The following is a 17,877-nucleotide window of genomic DNA, read 5'->3' on the forward strand; positions in this document are numbered from 1 at the left end:
TACATGCAAGGCTCCATAAAATTTCAATTTCAAACAACAATAATCAGCAATCACGTGTCCCTGGGTGTAGGACGTTTTCCATATATAACTGTGCCTTTCACGCCTATTTATGTTACTAAATAAGAATGGTAGAAAGTGTTAGTAGAGGGAGCTGTATGCCGGATCGAAGACAGGAGGAGAAATGGGAGTGAGTGAGGGCGAAATATCAGAGAGGGGTAGGTGTGGTGAAGTTCTCGGAGCCCGGGGCTTGCACGGAAGCAGTGTTGCCAACTCCTCAGTAAGGAAAGTAACTATTGGCTGTCCTAAAAGTCGCTAGACGTCGCTAAATGACTCCATCACCTAATTTGCATAATTTGCCATGTGCATGTAATTGTGATGAACGCTGTAGGAGAGAGGAATAACGTCGTTGGAGAGACAAAAAGTGAGTAAAAAAACACCCTAAATATGTTTAGAACTCCAAATGAACTTTCTTCAGTCGATTCTTGTTTTTTTTTATGTCACAATTCCAACCCTCCTCCTTTATCCGGGCTTGGGACCGGCAAAAGTGACCCAAAAGAGACACTCTGGCAGAGTTCCTTAGTTTTTTATTTTATTTTATCTTTTTAGTTTTAGTTTTTTAGTTTAGTTTTCTAAATTTGGTTTGGTTTTTAACCTTATGGTCCACTTAGGAGCCTACAACAAGTCACAGTAAAACATGAACATTTTTAACCATAACATTTTTACATTTTTTTGTATACAATCTACATTTACAATCTAAATGGACCAAAAAGAGACCATAGAAAAAACTGTCAATGGCAATGTGAGAAAATTATGGTAACTAGTCTGGCCCTAATTCAGGTTAATTGTTGTTTTTTTCAGACCCCCCCTCCACACACACAGGCTGTGCTGGCTCACAGAAAGAGTGGGTCATGGTGATTTTGGTCATGGTGATTTTGGTCAAGGCTCTCTATGGCAGGTTCAGCAAATGAGGGAGCTGACTTAAATGAGTAAGCAGCTGATGTGCCAAAAAGCTGCAAAACATTATCAGGCAGCTGGTGCTCATAGCAAGCCTCACCAGACAGCTTCAGTCCATATTGAATGTACAGGATGGAGTAAAGGGTCTGCAAGGACATCCAATTTCTAAGTTTGCTTTTTACCACACTCATCTGGCTGAATACCCTCTCGACTTCAGCATTCGAGTGTGGCAAGGACAACACAGACACAGCAGCCATGGCAAGTTCTTGAAACGGGTTGATATCAGCTGCATCCCTGAACTTCCAAATCTCACTCCAGAAGCCCAGTGTGTTTTTTGTCTCATTCCATTTACTAAGATGGATGGCATGCCATTGCTGGACAATCTTGTCTATCTCTGCAGGGGAGCAGCCAAGGAGCTTGGTTATTTTTTATATTTCTCCAGGGCTCTTATTGTGCTTTAAAGTTTCCTCCACATTAAAAACTGACATGTACTGCAATGCTTTGATGTTGTCTGGCAGTCTCACCCTCAACTCATTAGTGAGGGAGATGGTGAAAGCTACGCACCGCTTTCGGACATTGTTTTCATCCTCAGGCGCAAGGTGGAGCTCAGCTGCCTTTGACTCCAAAAGATAACCAAGGTACGGTTTGGGACTGATGTATCCATCTATTGGCCCTTTGAGTACATAAACATTTGCCAGTGGATTCAGTACCCTGCTGCTCACAGACTTGATCAGGCTAACCAAGCTATCAAGTAGCTTAAGAGGATCTACTCGCTCTCCCTCAAAAGCCTTGATGGCCAACTGTACCTCACCCAGCACTGACTTTAAAAAAGTCAGATACAATATGTTTTGAGGATCACTGTACATGGAGTATAAAACCTCAGCAAAATGCAGCCTCAGCTCCTCCCACTGATCCAAAATGCGTGAAACCGCGGGTTCAATGGAGAGCCAACGTGTGGCACACACCTTGGTTATCTGGAAAGGTTTCTCCCCACAGTTGATGGTCTCATATATGGCCTTGTAGGCCTCCATGCGCTTTGGAGACACTGAAAGCCAGTTATAAGTCTCTCGTACCAAGTACTCCACACTACGGGGGATGGTGTCATTGGAAGCAGGACTTACAGCAAGCTGCAGAGTGGCACACACAGCGAATAAGAACCAGATATTTGAGGCCATACTCCTCCTTCAGCACTTTATGGACCCCATTGTTAATCCCCGTCATAACAGAAGCATTGTCAGTCCCTATCCCCAGGAGTTCCTCTTTAAGACGACACTTCTCGAGGAAAGCCACAACATCACGGGCTATAGATTTGGCATCTCCTCCCTCCAACTCAACAGGCCCCAGAAATGTTGATACAATTGTCTGCTTGGTGTCACCAAAGTACCTTATCACAACCCCCAGGTACTTAGAAACACTTATATCCGTGGACTCATCGAGGAGGAGGCTGAAATGCTGGTCACTCACATCTGCGACCACCTTTTTCAGAAAGTATGGTGCTAGAACACCATTAATCATTTCTGTACACGTTGTCCTGTGCATTTTGAAGTGGGTAGCACCAGTGGAGTCTGAGAAAGCAGCTCTACATGCTTCTCCAATGTGATCACATGCCAGCATGGAACAGTGTTCAGCGATAGCTAATACCATGGTGGCCTCAGCCTTTTTTGCAGAGTCAATTTTTTAAATCATAAATGACAGCTTGTTTTGGGTGGAACTGTTATAAGGCTTTGCCTTTTTAGTATGTTTTTGAGTTGTCATGTGTTTTTTTACATCACTAAGTTTGGCGTAGAAATCAGCCTTACAATACAGGCAGTATGCCCGTGTATCATCTCCAAAAAACGGCTTCAACCAGGCTTTGAATTCAAGGTTTGATTCCCACTCCTTTCTGTATTTTTGAGTGTACAGTTTAGACTGAGACATGATGAGCTAGCCAGCTAGATGTTTAGCTTGTCACAGAGAGGCGCACACACACAGTGGACAAGGTGAGTAAGTGACTGAAGCTGTGAGAGTCAAATGCAGTGATTTATTTTTGTGCAGTGATTTATTTTAGACAAAGAACATTTTACATTTACATCCCGCTGTGAATGTAAGCCAGTGCGATTCATTTGCAGTCTGGGCGCAGAGGGGTGACCATCTCCTGCTCTGACTGCAGCTGGGAGGGACTGCTGCGCGAGGACTGGGCCACCTGTGAGTGCTTTGGGTGGGGCCCGGGGCAGCACCCGCTGCTCGTTGAGAAGAGTAAGAACGATACGTGCTTTCACCTCAGAGTCTCCAATAACACCAGAAAAAGTCGCTAGTCGATTTTTTTAAAAATGTGTCGCTAGAGGGGTCTGAATACTCTCTAAATATAGCGACAAAGTCGCTAAGTTGGCAACATTGTGTTTGGTTAGATGGTAACGGTATTTGTTTGTTAATTTTGTTATTTTCAAGCAAAGTTTAGTGGAGTTATACTCCATTCTAGTAGGTGGCGGTAATGCAACATTTATTGGATGCCAACCTCCGTTAAATTTATAAAAGAATACGGATTTATGTTATTTACGATGAGCAGTTCCCCTCATTTGGGGGAATTGTGCCTTTTAAACAGTGGATAAAGGGTGTAATCATTAGTCCAAACAGTTGCAAAACGAAACGAGAGTTTCTATTGGACAAATGTAGGTAGGTCCCTCCCGCTTCGTTCCGTTTGCTTCCGGTACGAACAAAAAACTGCACTTACATTATCCTTATGACGTTACTCGCAATAATCCAGCTTCTTTATTTACGTGGCATCTGATTTGTTGCAGAATAAAAACTGCTCCATTTGGGTTTTCGATACATCTTCTAAATTCTATCGAAATGATTTGAACTATTTTCAAATGTATTTTAAAAGCAACTTCAGGTTTAACTCATTCATACATGCAGATCTAGCTGTAATTATAGAATGAGGCATACTGCATGCATGATTTCATTGCAACTGCTGTATAGTGTGATATCTGATAGTGATAGTAAAGTGTAAATACAGGATATATTACACAATTGACTGATATAGATTACTTGAATATAGGTTATTGAAATGTCATTCACATACTTTGGTCCGCAACCTGTCTGTCCACAGCTAAATCCACAATAAACGACAAAGTAGTGCTGTTGCTTCTGATTGGTGAGACAGTTGACTACGATTTTTTTTGTAAAAAAAAGCGTTTCAATTAGCTAGGTTTAGGGCAACGCCATATTGTCAATACCACTTGATAATTTTCTGCAATAATGTCAAAGTAGGTGTCCGTTTTTGTGTGATAATTTACAAATAATTGATACGCTCTAGTCATAGTTGGTAAAGATATTGATAGCATCGTGCAGTTGCTTGCTAGCTAACGTTAGCTACAGTGCACTATTATGAGTATTCAGTTAGCACACATAGCTAGCTAGCCAAATACAGCTAGCTTTTTGGCTAGTTCGCTAACAAAATACTTAGCCAGGTGAAACGACACTGCGTGGTAAATTTGACTAGATACAGGAATGTTCGCGTATTTTTGTTAACTGACAAGCTTGTTCGGGCAGGGACTTTTGACAGTTACTGTAGCTTTGTTTGAGAGTGACAAGGTAACAAGGCTGCTATCGTCTTCTAGTCGGGCTTGGTTTCGGTTGTTCTGACGTCGAAGTGGGAGACACGATCTGGGACACGACACTTTCTTTAGTTAGCTCCATAATTATACCCAGGTGTTATTTTACAGGGTTATTTAATCAACATTTGACGCGAGAGATGGCGCATACGGAAGGACTGGAAAATGCCATGGGAGAGTGTTCAGGAAAACAGAGGTCGACTCTTGGCCTGAGAAGTCGACCATGCTCCAGCGAAAGAGATGGCCAGGTCCGCGTTGTTAAAGCCTCGCTTCAGGAGAGACTCGGACCTTACGAGCCGGTGTTGACCTACCTACAGTCCATTCTGGTGTGGGAAAGGCCGTTTCAGAGTGTGCTACTGTACACAGTGGTCAACGTTGTGTTCTGGTAAGTTTTTGAGAAATTATAAATGGTATAGCAGTGATGACAAGCATATTTGTACAATGTATAATTCATGCCTTACATATAAATCATATCCAAGTACAGTAATCATATCTACTGTACCATCAGAAGCTTTTGCACAACGAAAACGTCTCCCATCAATTTAAGATAAGACAGATGGCTCACCAGAGCTGCTATTAATAGATCACCAAAGCACTATTGTGCTTCTGTAGGCTGCATTAGAAACACTATCTACAATGGGGGTTGACATTATCTTTCAATGGAAATAGGCACATACTCTAGTTAAGCCTTTATGTCAAATGTCTACAAGGAGTGTAAAACAGAATCTGTGAAAGGAATTAGTGATATGACAATAGTAAAAGTCGTATAAGGCAATGTCCCCCTACAGAGGCGATGCACTTTGTATTACAGAGTCAATATCCTAAATGTGTCATTGCAAACAGCCACCATGTCACCAATCAATCGATGCCAAGAAGTCAGCCTGCTTAGTGTGGTGAACTAATTGTCTATATATGCCCAGAGTGATATATCGTAATGCATGAAATGAGACAAGTCACATGTATTTTTGGGGAGAAGTGTATAAGAAGTAAGCCCACCCTAACAGTACCAGTGCTGGTGTGTCGTATAGGAATTGGAAAACTCTGTTGTGTGTTTTAGTTTGCACACAATCAATAGACATGATTACCAATGGGTATGTGTGTACTTTTTACTTTAAACAGAAGTCCCTAAGAAATGGGGGTCAGGGTTTTGTTTCCTTCTGAATGTGTTATCTATCTCAGTACTAGAGGTCGACCGATTAATCGGAATGGCCGATTTAATTAGGGCCAAGTTTTCATAACAATCGGTATTTTTGGCCACCGATTTGCCGCTTTTTTTTTTATATATATTTTTTTACACCTTTATTTAACTAGGCAAATCAGATTAAGAACACATTCTTATTTTCAATGACGGCCTAGGAACGGGGGTTAACTGCCTTATTCAGGGGCAGAACAACAGATTTTTACCGTGTCACCTCTGGGATTCGTTTTTGCAACCTTCCAGTTACTAGTCCAACGCTCTAACCACCTGCCTTACATTGCACTCCACGGGGAGCCTGCATGGCAGGCTGACTACCTGTTACGTGAGGGCAGCAAGAAGCCAAGGTAAGTTGCTGGCTAGCATTAAACTTATCTTATAAAAAACTATCAATCTTAACATAATCACTAGTTAACTACACATGGTTGATGATATTACTAGTTTATCTAATGTGTCCTGCTTTGCATATAATCGATGCGGTGCCTGTTAATTTCTCATCGAATCACAGCCTACTTCAACAAACGGGTGATGATTTAACAAGCGCATTTGCGAAAAAAGCACTGTCGTTGCACGATGTACCTAACCATAAACATCAATGCCTTTCTTTAAAATCAATACACAAGTATATATTTTTAAACCTGCATGTTTAGTTAATATTGCCTGCTAACATGAATTTCTTATAACTAGAGGAGTTGTGTCACTTCTCTTGCGTTCTGTACAAGCAGTCATGGTATATACAGCAGTTTGGGCTGCCTGGCTCATTGCGAACTGTGAAGTCCATTTATTCCTAACAAAGGCCGTAATTAATTTGCCAGAATTGTACGTAATTATGACATAACATTGAAGGTTGTGCAATGTAACAGGAATATTTATACTTAGGGATGCCACCCGTTAGATAAAATACGGAACGGTTACGTATTTCACTGAAATAAACGTTTCGTTTTCGAAATGATAGTTTCCGGATTCGACCATATTAATGACCAAAGGCTCGTATTTCTGTGTGTTATTATAATTAAGTCTATGATTTGATAGAGCAGTCTGACTGAGCGATGGTATGCAGCAGCAGGCTCGTAAGCATTCATTCAAACAGCACCTTTGTGCGTTTGCCAGCAGCTCTTCGCAATTCTTCAAGCATTGCGCTGTTTATGACTTCAAGCCTATCAACCCCCGAGATTAGGCTGGTGTAACCGATGTGAAATGGCTAGCTAGTTAGTGGGGTGCGCGCTAATGGCATTTCAAACGTCACTCGCTCTGAGACTTGGAGTAGTTGTTCCCCTTGCTCTGCATGGGTAACGCTGCTTCGAGGGTGGCTGTTGTTGTGTTCCTGGTTCGAGCCCAGGTAGGAGCGAGGAGAGGGACGGAAGCTATACTGTTACACTGGCAATACTAAAGTGCCTATAAGAACATCCAATAGTCAAAGGTATATGAAATACAAATCGTATAGAGAGAAATAGTCCTATAATTCCTATAATAACTATAATTCCTATAATAACAAACTTCTTACCTGGGAATATTGAAGACTCATGTTAAAAGGAACCACCAGCTTTCATATGTTCTCATGTTCTGAGCATGGAACTTAAACGTTAGCTTTTTTACATGGCACATATTGCACTTTTACTTTCTTCTCCAACACTTTGTTTTTGCATTATTTAAACCAAATTGAACATGTTTCATTATTTATTGGAGGCTAAATTGATAGTATTTATGTATTATATTAAGTTAAAATAAGTGTTCATTCAGTATTGTTGTAATTGTCATTATTACAAATGTAAAAAAAAAAAAAAATCGGCGGATTAATCGGCATCTGCTTTTTTGGTCCTCCAACAATCGGTATCGGCGTTGAAAAATCATAATCGGTCGACCTCTACTCAGTACTACTAATAAGAAGCTGTATGCCATGCATTTTCAGCCAATAGTTCTCTAATATTTAATGATGTAGGCTATCAGCAACATTTCACTCTGCTGTTATTGTGGCCACTAACTGTCTTTTAGATGTGTTAAACCAAGTGGTAATGGAGCCACGTGTAATAGGTGCCATCTAGCTATCTATTTTTGGGCCAGTTGTTTGCATAGCTAGATTACAAAGTCCTGAATTCCAACACTGCTTTTGAAACCAATCTGAAGGCTACTAGGCCTGTTTTTATTTTACCTTTTATTTTACTGGACAGATCAATTAAGAACAAATACAATTTTATTTGTTACATGCTTTGTAAACAACAGGTGTGGACTAACAGTGAAATGCTTACTTATGGGCCCTTCCCAACAATGCAGAGACAAAAAAAGAGAAATAATAGAAAAGTAAAACGCGTAAAATTAATAATAGATACGCAATGAGTAACGATAACTTGGCTATGCACAAGGCGTACCAGTACAGAGTCGATGTGCAGGGGTACGAGGTAATTGAGATAGATATGTACATATAACTAGGAATAAAGTGGCAGATAGTAAAACAGTAGCAGCAGCGTATGTGATGAGTCAAAGAATTAGTGCAAAAAGGGTCAGTGCAGAAAACCAAATAGCTATCTGGACTAACTATTTAGCAGTCTTATGGCTTGGGGGCAGAAGCTGTTCAGGGTCCTGTTGGTTCCAGACTTGGTGCATCGGTACCACTTGCCGTGCAATAGCAGTCTATCATTTGGGTGGCTGGAGTCTTTGACAATTTTTAAGGCCATCCTCTGACACCGCCTGGTATAGAGGGCCTGGATGGTAGAGAGCTCGGCCCCAGTAATGTACTGGGCCGTATGCACTACACTCTGTAGCACTTTGTGGTCGGGTGCCAAGCAATTGCCATACCAACCGGTGATTTAGCCAGTCAAGATGCTCTCAATGGTGCAGCTGTAGAACATTTTGAGGATCTGAGGGCCCATGCCAAATCTTTTCAGCCTCCTGAGGGGGAAGGGGCATTGTCGTGCCCTCTTCACGACTGTGTTGGTCTGTTTGGACCATGATAGATCCTTTGTGATTTGAACACTGAGGAACTTGAAGCTCTCGACCCGGTCTACTACAGCCCCTTCGATGTGAGTGGGGGTGTGCTCGGCCCTCCGTTTCTTGTCGTCCACAATCAGCTCCTTTGACTTGCTGACGTTGAGAGGTTGTTGGCCTGGCACCACACTGGCAGTTCTCTGACCTGCTCCCTATAGGCGTTCTCATCGTTGTCGGTGATCAGGCCTACCACCGTCGTGTCGTCAGCAAATGTAATGATGGTGTTGGAGTCGTGTGCGGCCACACAGTAATGGGTGAACAGGGAGTACAGGAGGTGACTAAGCACGCACCCCTGAGGGGCCCCCGTGTTGAGGTTCAGCGTGGCGGATGTGTTGCCTACCACCTGGGGGCGTCTCATCAGGAGGGAGGCGTTCAGTCCCAGGGTCCTTAGCTTAGTGATGCGGTTGGAGGGCACTGGTGTTGAACACGGAGCTGTAGTCAATGAGCCGCATGCTCACATAGGTGTTCCTTTTGTCCAAGTGGGGAAGGGCAGTGTGATGTGCAATAGAGAATGTGTGATCTGTTTGGGTGGTATGCGAATTGGAGTGGGTCAAGGGTGTCTGGGATGATTGTGTTCATGTGAACCATGACCAGCCTTTTAAAATCATTTCATGGATACAGATTGTGAGCTCTATGGGGCGATAGTCATTTAGACAGGTTACCTTGGCGTTCTTGGGCACAGGGACTATGGTGGTCTGCATGTAGATATTACAGAATCTTATTTACAATGCTGGCCTGGCAATGTAAAAGAGTGTTTGCCTCTTGGTGAGCTTGAAGTGAATGCAGTTCTAAACCTTTGTTGTCCTCATTTGAACTAATGTCTAGATTGTCTGCTGTCAGAGTCTGACAACATTGTCACCTCCTGAGTAAAAACACAGGAAACACCTGTATTCAAAGTAGAGATCAAAGTCACATGTACACACAAACTATCACCACAATATTTGTGGTGTCGGGCTTTTCCGTCACATTCAGTCAGTAACTGAGGCACCACACACAGACACCCAAGTCTGTGCGTAACTGCCACTTGCACGGGAGTCCACAGGGTGTTTGTGACATCTTAAACAAAAGGAAACGTCAGCTGTTCTGAAGCTGACCTTAGTGTTCTGTTCCAGGTTCTTTGCCCTGACCTCGCTGCGCCCGCTCTTCCTGCTGTCCTCTGGCCTGCTTGTATTCATCTGCGTTGATAGCTGGAGGACCAAGATCTGGCCTGAGATCAGAGGTGAGGAGGATATAGTACATTTATTTCTGGGAAGTCTGCCTTATTCTGCACCCAACGCCTCATGCCCCACTGTGTCTTGATCTGTCCCTACTGAGTACCTCTGCCCAACTGTGTTAATTACAACTGACTTGGTTCTTAAATCCTGTCCCTTATTCCCCAGTGTCATACTACCCTTGGTGTGAATACCCTACTGGCCCTGGTCTATACTATTCATTAGACCCTGTATAATGAATGATATCCTTTGTCATGCCTGTCCTCATTTAAACTCATGTGGTGTAGAGTGTCCAAGTGTAGTGCATGTAGTGATGTGAATTGTTGCTAAATGCGGGTGTTAAGTGCATTTTCTGTCTCTTCCCACAGTTAAAAAACCTGATGAGTCTGAAAATGAAAGGTAGGCCTACGTCTTAAAAATATATCATTTGTATCCTATCGCCACAATCTGGTTGGGCAGTGGTCACAGAGAGATGATGTCACTGAGGTTGTTGTACTTCTATCTTGCAGCTGGGGCCTGGTGCAGCCAGGGGTGCTCAGTGTTCCAGAGCTGTGTCACCACATTGCTGAGGTCTGGGTCTCTGGGCTGGCCTTCATATCCAGCCTGGTGCAGTTCAAACGCCACAACCCTGGCAAGGTGAGGCCTTGGCACTCCCCTTTTACTAGTATGAAGGGTCTCCTATATAAACCCTAATACAATATCTTGTCTACTCTCAGCCTACTGTGAACATACAACTAATCAGTAACTTGACCAGTTGAACTCTGTTTGTTGTCTCTAGTTCTGCCTCCTGACCTGTGCCCTCTTGACTTGTCTGGTCATGGTTGGACGGTACATTCCTGGACTGGTGCTCTCTTACTCTGTGGGTGAGTACAGTGAGAGATGACCCACCTACCCCACCCTCCTGTTTCCCAAACACCATCCCCATTCAGAGCTCCCTAATGGTGGGGAAGCTGGCTGCCCTTGTTAAAAATGCATGGCTGGTGAAACCAGATCTGTGTCCCCGGCACCAGGGTTCTGTCTGTGAGGTGATTAGCGCCTGGCTGGGCTAAGGCAGGCAGGGAGGGAAGAGGGGGAAGCAGGAATGATGGTACTCGAGGGAAGGCAGGCAGGGAGGGAGATGCAGGAAGGAGGTCAGGCTGAGACATGCTAATCCCCACACCTCTAACCAATGTAGAGCGACCGATCAACCGGAGAGCCAAGATCAGGGAGGCCTTGCCAGGGCCCTCCGCCGTACTTAACAATCTCGTGGCTGCTAGAGCTCCCACTCTTTGTTTCGTTCTCTGTTGAATGGCGAGATTAGTTGGGCTCAAGCCCATGGGTGTGTCTGGGCTGAGGAGAGCAGCTCGGAGGCTGGGGATTGGGTGAGCCAGAGCCTAATAGCACAGATGAATGCAGCCATGGTTCTTTTTTGTTTGTTTATGCCCAGTGATGTTTCCACTAACATTAAGCCATTCTCTCTTGTCCCAGTGCTGGCTGTTCTGCTGTGCCCCCTGGCAGCGTACCACCGAGTGTGGCAGCGTGTGTGCGTGAAGCTGGAGCCGGCCCTGCAGTGGCTGGACTTCAGCGTTCGCGGGTATATGATGTCAAAGCCCATCGACAACCAGTGTGAGTACAGTGTGTGTGTGTTGTCTGTGTGTTTGTGTCTGATGGTTGCATTGGCATTGATACAGTTTGCATGGACAAACCTAAACCAGTGTATCTCCTTCTACCTTGACTGGATCAAGGGAGTAACTCAGTCATTGTAACCTGTGGTCTGTGTTTATGTGTTTGCTCTGCAGTCCTCCGCAAGCCAATTCAGGGTGCAGCATCCGGTGATGACAGTGAGGAGGAGCTTGCTGCATTCTGTCCGACGGTAATTCACCTGATGAATTTCATGTGCAGTCCAAAAGCATAGTCAGGTTGTCATCTATTTGACTGTTATGGTTATGCCTATTTGTTTCCTGTGTTGGTTATTACTCAGTTAGATGGCCAGGAGTGGCATATGTAGCTTAAGACTGCAGCTGGTCTCAGATTTACAATAGCCTGACCCCTTTAGAGATAAAAATAGCAGGCCCTCCCAGTCATATCAGGTCACATCATCTGTGACATGTGGACTACATTCAAGAGGAAACATAGTATATTATGAATGACTAACATGGTTCAATGTCTTTCCTCTCTTTCAGTTTGACGATGCTATAGGGGCCAAGGAACTTGCGATGACCGACTCTGAGCACTCTGACGCTGAGGTCTCCTACACAGACAATGGGACCTTTAATCTGTCCCGTGGCCAGACTCCTCTCACAGAGGGCTCAGAAGGTACAGTACGCACCCACCCGCTGAATCTGCACCTCCAGGCACACACACTGGAGTCACGAGAATTAGAGCCAGATCCAATGTAGCTAATAGGGATGTGCATCTTTCCCTTTCAAGACGATTGAATGCGTATCTAGATACATGGGCTACGATACAGGAACGATACGTTTTAGTTTTACACTTTGTTTTTGATTAGAGAAAGAATTGCTGCAGTTTGATGCAAACACATACATTTTCCATTCTAATATAAAATCAGCTGCTGATGGAGATCATGAGCTGGGCCTCTCTGGGCTGGATCTGTCTGAACTGGTGTGTGTACAGTGCATTCGGAAAGTATTCAGACCCATTGATTTTGTTACGTTACTGCCTTATTCTAAAATGTATTAAATTGTTTTTTTCCCTCAATCTATGTACAATACCTCATAATGCCAAAGCAAAAACTTGTCCCGAAGCCACTCCTGCGTTGTCTTGGCTGTGTGCTTAGGGTTGTTGTCCTGTTGGAAGGTGAATCTTCGCCCCAGTCTGAGGTCCTGAGAGCTCCTGTGCAGGTTTTTTATCAAGGTTCTCTCTGTACTTTGCTCTGTTCATCTTTTCCTCAATCCTGACTAGTCTCCCTGCCGCTGAAGAACGTCCCCACAGCATGATGCTGCCACCACCATGCTTCACCGTAGGGACGGTGCCAGGTTTCCTTCCGACGTGACGTTTGGTATTCAGACCAAAGACTCATCAGACCAGATAATCTTGATTCACATGGTCCGAGAGTCCTTTAGGTGCCTTTTGGCAAACTCCAAGCGGGCTGTCATGTGCCTTTTCCCAAGGAGTGGCTTCTGTCTGGCCACTCTACCATAAAGGCCTGATTGGTCACCTCCCTGACCAAGGCCCTTCTCCCCCGATTGCTCAGTTTGGCCAGGCGGTCAGCTCTAGGAAGAGTCTTGGTGGCTCCAAACTTCTTCCATTTAAGAATGATGGAGGCCACTGTTCTTGGGGACCTTCAATGCAGCAGAAATGTTTTTGTACCCGTCCCCAAATCTTTGCCTCAACACAATCCTGTCTCAAAGCTCTACGGACAGTTCCTTCGAACTCATGGCATGGTTTTTACTCTGATATGCACTGTCAACTGTGAGACCTTGTATAGATAGGCGTGTGCCTTTCTAAATCATGAGCCCCACCAGCTTTTTTTGTGTGCCTGTTTTGCATGTTATTTTGGCATTAATATGTGTCATATGAGTTTGCAAACAATCATTGAGTTAATAAAGCCGCATACAAACATGGTATATTTTTGGCATTTCTTGAGTAGGGCAGGGGAAAGGGGGGGGGGGGGGGCAGGGCAAAGAGACTTTTGCCTTACCTCTCCCCATGGATAAACAACTTACTCGTTGGTTTTTCAAAAAACAAGCCTGAAACCATGTATAAAGACTTGACATCTAGTGGAAGCCATAGGAACTGCAATCTGGGAGGCGGAAGTCATAGTTTCCAATAGCTTCACATTTGAAGTTGATGGGAGCTCAGCAACAAACAAAAAATTCCGGATGGATTTTCGCCTGCCATATCAGTTCTGTTATACTCACAAGACATTATTTTAACAGTTTTAGAAACTTCAGAGTCTTTTATCCAATTCTAACAATTATATGCATATCCTAGCTTCTGGGCCTGAGTGACAGGCAATTTACTTTGGGCACGTCAGACAGGCGGAAATTCAGGATACTGCCCCCGACCCAAGAAAGGTTTTAATCGAAATTACGGATTGCCTCTTATCCGCACGTCGTCCCCTTATGCCATAGTTTGTACCTCTTAATTGTCAGTAGAAACCACATTTGTTTATGCAAGTCAGCCATATCAGCTATGTTTTTTTTTTTAAGGCAGTAAATGAGGCTGAATGAACTGTTTCACTGCCAGACAAGGCCCTGCTGATAGCCAAGTGTGGCAGTGGTAAGGTGTTGTGACTCTGCTGTTGGAACAGCTTTATGTAGGCCCTAACAGTTTGTGGTCACCGTTATTGTGCAATTAATGTGTTGTGTAGTGGCTTTGCTGGCATGCATCCCCCCCCAAATGTTTTTTGAGTTTGCCCAACCAAGATTTACATGCTAAAATTGTCACTGGAAACATCAAGGGTGATCAATGGAAACAGGGTGCACCTGAGCTCAATTGTGAGTCTCATAGCAAAGGGTCTGAATACTTATGTAAATAAGGTATTTCTGTTTTATTTTTTTATACAGTAAAAAAAAAAATCTAAACATATTTTTGCTTTGTCATTATGGGGTATTGTGTGTACATTGAGGAAAAATATGTATTTAATCAATTTTAGAATAAGGCTGTTAAGTAACAATGTGGAAAAAGTCAAGGGGTCTGAATACTTTCCGAATGCACTGTATGTCAATGGTGTATACTATGTAGAACACTGATCTGAGCCATAACGGAGACTAGTAATCTACTACCCCACTATCAAATTAGAGGGGGGGAGCAATATAGCCTATGTTTTGTCCCCCACTTTGCTTCTGAAATCACTGTCACCCACAAAGTAACTTGTCATTTTTGCAGATTAAATGTTTGATTTAGTAATGTGCCAATATTTATCTTTTACAAATTGGCTATGACATAGCCAATGAACACAACTTTGGATTTCACCCCCATCTCAAAATCAAATGGATTTGACTGTTTGGAAGTTTTTTAGTGAGCTTTTATTCCGGTAAACAATTTGACAGTGCATGTAAAACACAATTTTCAACATTGCATAGATAACAATAACATAGCAAATTACATAGGTTGTCACTCAACTAATGAAGCCTAATATCGCGCAAGCCATTTTAGCTTTTGAATGCTGAAGGTGCTGCGCAGATGTGCAAGATCACGAACAGACTTGCTGTCCTTGCGCAGGTCAGCGCACTAAGCTGGGATCAGTGCGCGAAGCAGTCACCGATTCAAATGTTTATCTGTGAATTGTAGTTAACATTAGAGCCTGTATGATAGGATGACATGTCATAAGGCACTGCACTGTGTTTTCTTTATTGTGGCATGACTGCCTACTCTGGTAAGACATGTTGTGCAGGGTGATTGTCTGTGGTTTAAATTACAAATGACATTCCAACATCTTGAACCCCTTCCTCTCCGTTCATCCTCAGATTTTGATAGACACAGTGACAATGAGGAGTCGTTTGCACGAGACCTCAATGACTTCCCCTCCATCAACCCAGACGCCACCCTGATGGACGATGACGACGACTCATGCATCGGGCTGCCCAGCCTGGGTCTTCGGTCTGGGCGGACTGGCCCCCGAACCACGGCCGAGCTGCTGGATGTGGAATCCCACCTGGACTCTGACCAGGACGACCTGGACGAGGAGCTCTCCTTCGGCGGCCTCCCCCCTGTTTCTGACTTCCTCGGAGGTGACATGGCTGGAATCATCGCTAGCAACATGATTCAGGCGGCATTGGCTGGTGCCATGCAGCCTCGTCCCCCTGCCGCCCGCAGAGAGAGGGTGGGGCCCACCAGAGCAGGGGCCCATAGGGGCTACCGCAAGCAGTCTAGCTCGGAGCTGGACACAGACTTGGACGGAGAGGACTTTGAGATGCTGGACCAGTCGGAGCTGAACCAGATGGATTCCTTTGGGGGTGCAGGAGGACGGGGAGGAGGGCAGGGTGGGGGACAGGGGTCCAGCTTCCTCTCCAACCTACTGGGGAAACCACAGTGAGGTGCCTCTACCTGTGCATAACAATCAAACGAAGTCTTTGTGTGTGATTGAGTGATTTGAATGTTTATGGATGGTTTTGACTGCGTGTATGTGTGAGTCAATTAATCGTAGGATCCAGCAGCCAGGCTCCTGATTGGCCTCAGTTGATATCACTGTGAAGTACTTCTGATTTCTTTTTCTGTCTCACTTTTCAATTTCTTCCTTTAGTCTGTAGCTTGTGTGTGTAAGCCACCATCATCCAGAAAGTCTTCTTTTGCAGGCTGAGCAATAGGAAACGCAATGTAAAAAAAACTCCATCTGTTTTTGAAACAGCATTACGGAACCACTTCTCTGTCCTGTCATCCAGTATGCCCTAGTGAGTAATATGTTTTTTTTTTAAGTTGACCACTAGGTAGTATACACATTTCCTAAAATGCTAGACACACAGGGCTATTTAATATGGGACCAAGTATGACATTCCTGTTGATTAGTGAAGTTTTACAACTGCAATGACCTTGTTTTGAAATAGTTTTAGCAATATCTGACTGGTATTCTCTTTTAGTAAAAACCACTGCTTTAATTTTAAGACACTCATTCTCTATTAGAAACTAAGTAAATATTAATGGTGATATTTTTTTTAGATCATTCTTGATTGAGACATTCATTTGTTTTGAGTCTGAAATCATTGTTTTAAAGAAAGGGGATTGGCATTTTAGTTAAATGTGTTTTACTGTCTCCACCCCGAAATGTTTCTTCCCACACCATTGGTCCTGTTTTGTTTGCTGTATTTCTGGGTAGATCCGTGAACGTAGGGTTGCCTCCTGTGTTCTCCATGTGTCTTGAATGAGCAGTCATGGGCTATTTAGATCTTTTTGTCTTTATCATCACAATATGTAACTTTTATCAAGTTAACCTGCTCCTTGTATCCCTTCTCCCGTGGCGTTCCCAATCCCTGTCACCATCTTCACTCATTTTTGCCGATCCTTCTCAGAGGAGAATCTGTTGAATATCCATGCTTATGTAAGAAGTACAGAATATAAACCTTTGTTTAACCTCTAAACTCATGCATGAACCACATTTTGTAAACGTCTTAAGAAAATCATCAGGAAAACATGTTTACATTGATGGGTGAACAATGCTGGTATACAAAACTCAACCTGATTAGCCTTTTTTAAAAGTGTGAATATGTAATATGCTTGTCTTTTAAAAACTAGGGTGCAGTAAATGTTAGCCTATTCTTTTTTTTTGTGCAGGTCAGCATGATTAACCTACGATGGACAAACAAGCTCCTGCTGCTTTTGTCTTTTCATGGAATCAATCTAATAAATAGGAGTGATTCTTCTTGGTCAATGAAACTGAAATGATCCGCAGATGGGTTTTGCTGATGTAGCTGGATCAAACAATCAGAAAGAGATGCTGGTTTATATATGACAAATTGCCCAATGATGCTATTTGTGTTGTATAGAAAATCATGATTGTGGGAGATTTCCTACAATAGAACTTCTAGATCCCCTGTTCATGGAGATGGCCCAGAAAACAGAATCTGTCTGATCTGAAAAGGTTTGGGATTTTAATTAAAGAGTGAATGTACATGACTTGTTTTGGACCACTTTAGTTTAAATAGGGGTTGTTGCAGTATCGCTTCATGAAGACGGCCAGGCAATTCTTCATTCTTAGTATTATGTTCTATAAATGTGTTCAGTACAGTTTTTTTCTCTCTCTGACATTGGTTTTGATGTGCAAATCTTATTAAATATGAAGTCTGGATTAAATGTTTATTTTGTTATTTATAAACAATGCAATATTGCACAGATCCAAAATCACAATTTTTGACATCCTTTTGGTCCACCAGCCAGTGTTGCTGGTAAATAAAAATAGTTTTTTCCCTTGGGACTCTTTTTACCGACATTTGGCTGGTTGCTGGCGCTTATTTCATGCACTACTCGAGAGTCCATACATACTCAAGCTGTCCCAGGGCCGTCT

General features: G+C 43.3%; 1 protein-coding gene across 2 annotated transcripts; it reads left to right on the plus strand.

Annotated features, from left to right (window-relative positions):
• The first annotated feature begins 3,946 nt into the window (after nt 1-3,946).
• On the plus strand, nt 3,947-17,666 carry LOC115171138 (reticulophagy regulator 3). 2 transcript variants are annotated; one of them, XM_029727673.1, is made up of 10 exons: nt 3,947-4,087; nt 4,659-4,932; nt 9,837-9,943; nt 10,304-10,334; nt 10,445-10,571; nt 10,714-10,798; nt 11,403-11,540; nt 11,714-11,787; nt 12,098-12,230; nt 15,347-17,666. In XM_029727673.1, the coding sequence occupies exons 2-10, from the start codon at nt 4,688-4,690 to the stop codon at nt 15,913-15,915; spliced, it is 1,509 nt and encodes a 502-aa protein (XP_029583533.1). In that variant the 5' UTR covers nt 3,947-4,087; nt 4,659-4,687; the 3' UTR covers nt 15,916-17,666. The 2 variants fall into 2 exon arrangements, with proteins under 2 accessions (XP_029583533.1, XP_029583532.1); XM_029727672.1 differs by lacking the exon at nt 3,947-4,087 and adding an exon at nt 4,097-4,199.
• The last annotated feature ends 211 nt before the right edge of the window (nt 17,667-17,877 follow it).

This window comes from Salmo trutta, chromosome 32 (assembly GCF_901001165.1).
Source record: "Salmo trutta chromosome 32, fSalTru1.1, whole genome shotgun sequence".
NCBI classification, from domain to species: domain Eukaryota; kingdom Metazoa; phylum Chordata; class Actinopteri; order Salmoniformes; family Salmonidae; genus Salmo; species Salmo trutta.

Excerpts from the sequence above, each read along its gene's own strand:
- LOC115171138 (XM_029727673.1), top strand. The coding sequence starts at position 4,688 with ATGGCGCATACGGAAGGACTGGAAAATGCCATGGGAGAGTGTTCAGGA. Across the intron at positions 10,335-10,444 it reads GATGAGTCTGAAAATGAAAG|CTGGGGCCTGGTGCAGCCAG; the intron begins GTAGGCCTACGT and ends TCTATCTTGCAG. Across the intron at positions 12,231-15,346 it reads TCTCACAGAGGGCTCAGAAG|ATTTTGATAGACACAGTGAC; the intron begins GTACAGTACGCA and ends GTTCATCCTCAG.